Genomic DNA, 2,682 nt, shown 5'->3' with positions numbered 1-2,682 from the left:
TGTCTCCTTTCTCACTTGGGCTTCCACTCCTTGTCTCCTGTCCCTCTCACTATGGATTTGGGACATGGTGGTTGTGGTGGTAATAAACTCAATTGCTTTTATGGCTGGGGTGTAGTCAATGAGAGCTGCTTCTGATTGGCCCAGGCCCTCGTGATCATCCCTGGGGGAAGCTGAGGGTGTGGCATCTGAGAAGGGCTCCTGCAGGCACCTTTGGTCACATGTCGCCTCTGGCTCTCTCTCCATGCAGTAGGAAAGACGTTCTCGTCCTGACTCCTTGGCTGGCTCCCATCATCTGGGAGGGAACCTTCAATATCGACATACTGAATGAGCAGTTCAGGCTTCAGAATACCACGATTGGACTGACTGTGTTTGCCATCAAAAAGTAAGCAGTGGGGCTGGAGCGATGGCTAGTGGGTAAAGCACTTGCTTCCAGGCATGAAGATCTGAGTGTGATCCCTACCATCCATCTGGGCATGGTGGCATTCGACTGTAGTCAAATCAGGTAGAGGAGAGAAATGAGTGGATCCAGGCAGCTTGTTGGACAGGCTAGCAAAACAGTGAGCTTCAGAGTCAATGAAGAGCCCTGTCTGAAGAACTAAAAGGTGAATAACAGAAGAAGACACCCACAGCCAACTTCTGGCCTTCACACATGCACACAGGCACGTAAACATGGATACATACAATCTGCACACATACACACACATGTGCACGCACAAGGGTCAAGGTGGAGGTGTAGGTATAACAAGCTCCATGGCTGTGTTTAGGATGCAGTGGGGGTGGGGCTTGTGGCACCTTCCTGAGCTCTGGTGGGCTCACAGGTGAATGAACCAGCTCTGCCTCCTCCCAAAGCCCCAGGCCAGCGTCCTTTGTGCTCTCAGTGAGGTGTCATTTGCAACCCTCAGCATACACTTCAGGTGAGACTGGTACTTGCTCTGGTGGAGTTCACAGGAGATGACGCTTAGGGACCTAAGAGAGTTACTGAGTCCCCTGTCCACAGGCCCCTTCTAGCCTCTGAGGAGGAAGGTCTAGGATACAGAGACCCTTTGCTTTCCTGAGACAGCCCTGGAGAGTGTCCAAAGTGGGCACACAGATACCAGGCCCTTGAGGAGCCACCTAGTTCCCCCGGGGTTGAGAAAGTGTGGCCTTAGGAGCCCAGGCGCTATTCAGGCCACTGCAAGGGCTCAAGGTGTGGAATGTCTTGGGATGGAGCTGTCATTAGTAAAGGGAGGATGACAGACCCATGGGCAAGTGGCCTGCTGAGGAGTCGCCAAGACAAGAGAGACCTTCGGGGGATCTGCCTGGAACTCCAGGTCTGGAGTCAGCCTGCTCCCTGGCTGAAAGCATCCAGGATTCTACCTCAATGTTCCTTGCTAAGATGGGGTGCTGATGTTGCATCCTTCTGCTGCAAAGGAGGGTAAAGTGAGGTACAGACTATGGACTGGTCAGGAGAACTGTAAAGTTGGGGGATCAAGCCTCCAGGTAGCCATGGTTTCTGCAGCCTGGACCTCTGTCTTGGTAAGTTTTGTTCATACCTCTTTGTCCTCCCTCCCAGGTATGTGGTATTCCTGAAGCTGTTCCTGGAGACGGCAGAGCAGCACTTCATGGTGGGACACAAGGTCACCTACTATGTCTTCACTGACCGGCCAGGTGATGTTCCACAGGTGCACCTGGGGACAGGACGGCATCTGGTTGTGCTAACTGTGCGCAATTACAGCCGCTGGCAGGACGTGTCCATGCATCGGATGGAGATGATCAGCCACTTCTCAGAGCGGCGCTTTCTGCATGAGGTGGATTACCTGGTCTGTGCAGATGTGGACATGAAGTTCCGTGACCACGTGGGCGTGGAGATTCTCTCAGCGCTCTTCGGCACCCTGCATCCTAGCTTCTACAATAGCAACAGGGGGGCTTTTACCTATGAGCGCCGGCCAAAGTCCCAGGCCTACATCCCCTGGGATGAGGGAGACTTTTACTACATGGGGGCCTTCTTTGGGGGGTCAGTGGTGGAGGTGCACCATCTCACCAAGGCCTGTCATGAGGCTATGGTGGAGGACAAGGCCAATGGCATTGAGGCTGTGTGGCATGATGAGAGCCATTTGAACAAGTACCTGCTCTACCATAAGCCTACAAAAGTGCTGTCCCCAGAGTACATGTGGGACCAGCAGCTGATGGGCTGGCCATCCATCATGAAGAAGCTGAGATATGTAGCTGTGCCCAAGAACCATCAGGCAATCAGGAACTGATAGCTGAGTTCCTATTGGAGAGGCCAGGCCTATAGCCAGGGCACGTGAGGCTGGGTTGGAACTGGAAGGATTTGAGAGACATTGCTAAGTGTCACCCTCCACCCCACCCCAGAGTCCAGCAGGCCCAGTGCCACTTGGCTAACCACACACTTGCATCCGTCCCTGGAATATCAACCACCTTCAGCTCCCTCTGTGTGCCTAAGCTCCTTGTATTCAATGATATGGTAGACACAGACTTCAGAACGTGGGCAAAACTCTACTCTGTCATGCAGTTACCTGAGGGCCTGTGCATCCTCACTTAGGCTTGTCCCTTCCTCTGCTGGGAGCTTTGACAGAGGGCCAGATGTGGGGGGGCCAACTCAAAGTCCTGGATCTGGGCCCAGGTGGTAGCTGAGTTGTGTAACACTCAGCTCTCCAGCCCTGCTCTGGAGAGGGACAGGGC

At 53.7% G+C, this 2,682-nt stretch overlaps 1 protein-coding gene across 1 annotated transcript; it reads left to right on the top strand.

Moving 5' to 3' along the window:
• The first annotated feature begins 218 nt into the window (after positions 1-218).
• Positions 219-2,682, top strand: LOC132655967 (histo-blood group ABO system transferase 2). Its single transcript, XM_060390521.1, has 2 exons — positions 219-382; positions 1,553-2,682. Exons 1-2 carry the CDS (start codon positions 219-221, stop codon positions 2,238-2,240), a joined length of 852 nt encoding a protein of 283 aa, XP_060246504.1. The 3' UTR covers positions 2,241-2,682.

This window comes from Meriones unguiculatus, chromosome 8, assembly GCF_030254825.1.
Source record: "Meriones unguiculatus strain TT.TT164.6M chromosome 8, Bangor_MerUng_6.1, whole genome shotgun sequence".
Taxonomy (NCBI): Eukaryota; Metazoa; Chordata; class Mammalia; order Rodentia; family Muridae; genus Meriones; species Meriones unguiculatus.
The sequence above is the reverse complement of the archived record's forward strand: the minus strand, read 5'-3'. Positions and strand labels throughout refer to the sequence as shown.

Coding starts and splice junctions, on each gene's coding strand:
- LOC132655967 (XM_060390521.1), top strand. CDS start 219: ATGTCGCCTCTGGCTCTCTCTCCATGCAGTAGGAAAGACGTTCTCGTC. Junction 383..1,552: donor ACTGTGTTTGCCATCAAAAA/GTAAGCAGTGGG, acceptor CCTCCCTCCCAG/GTATGTGGTATTCCTGAAGC.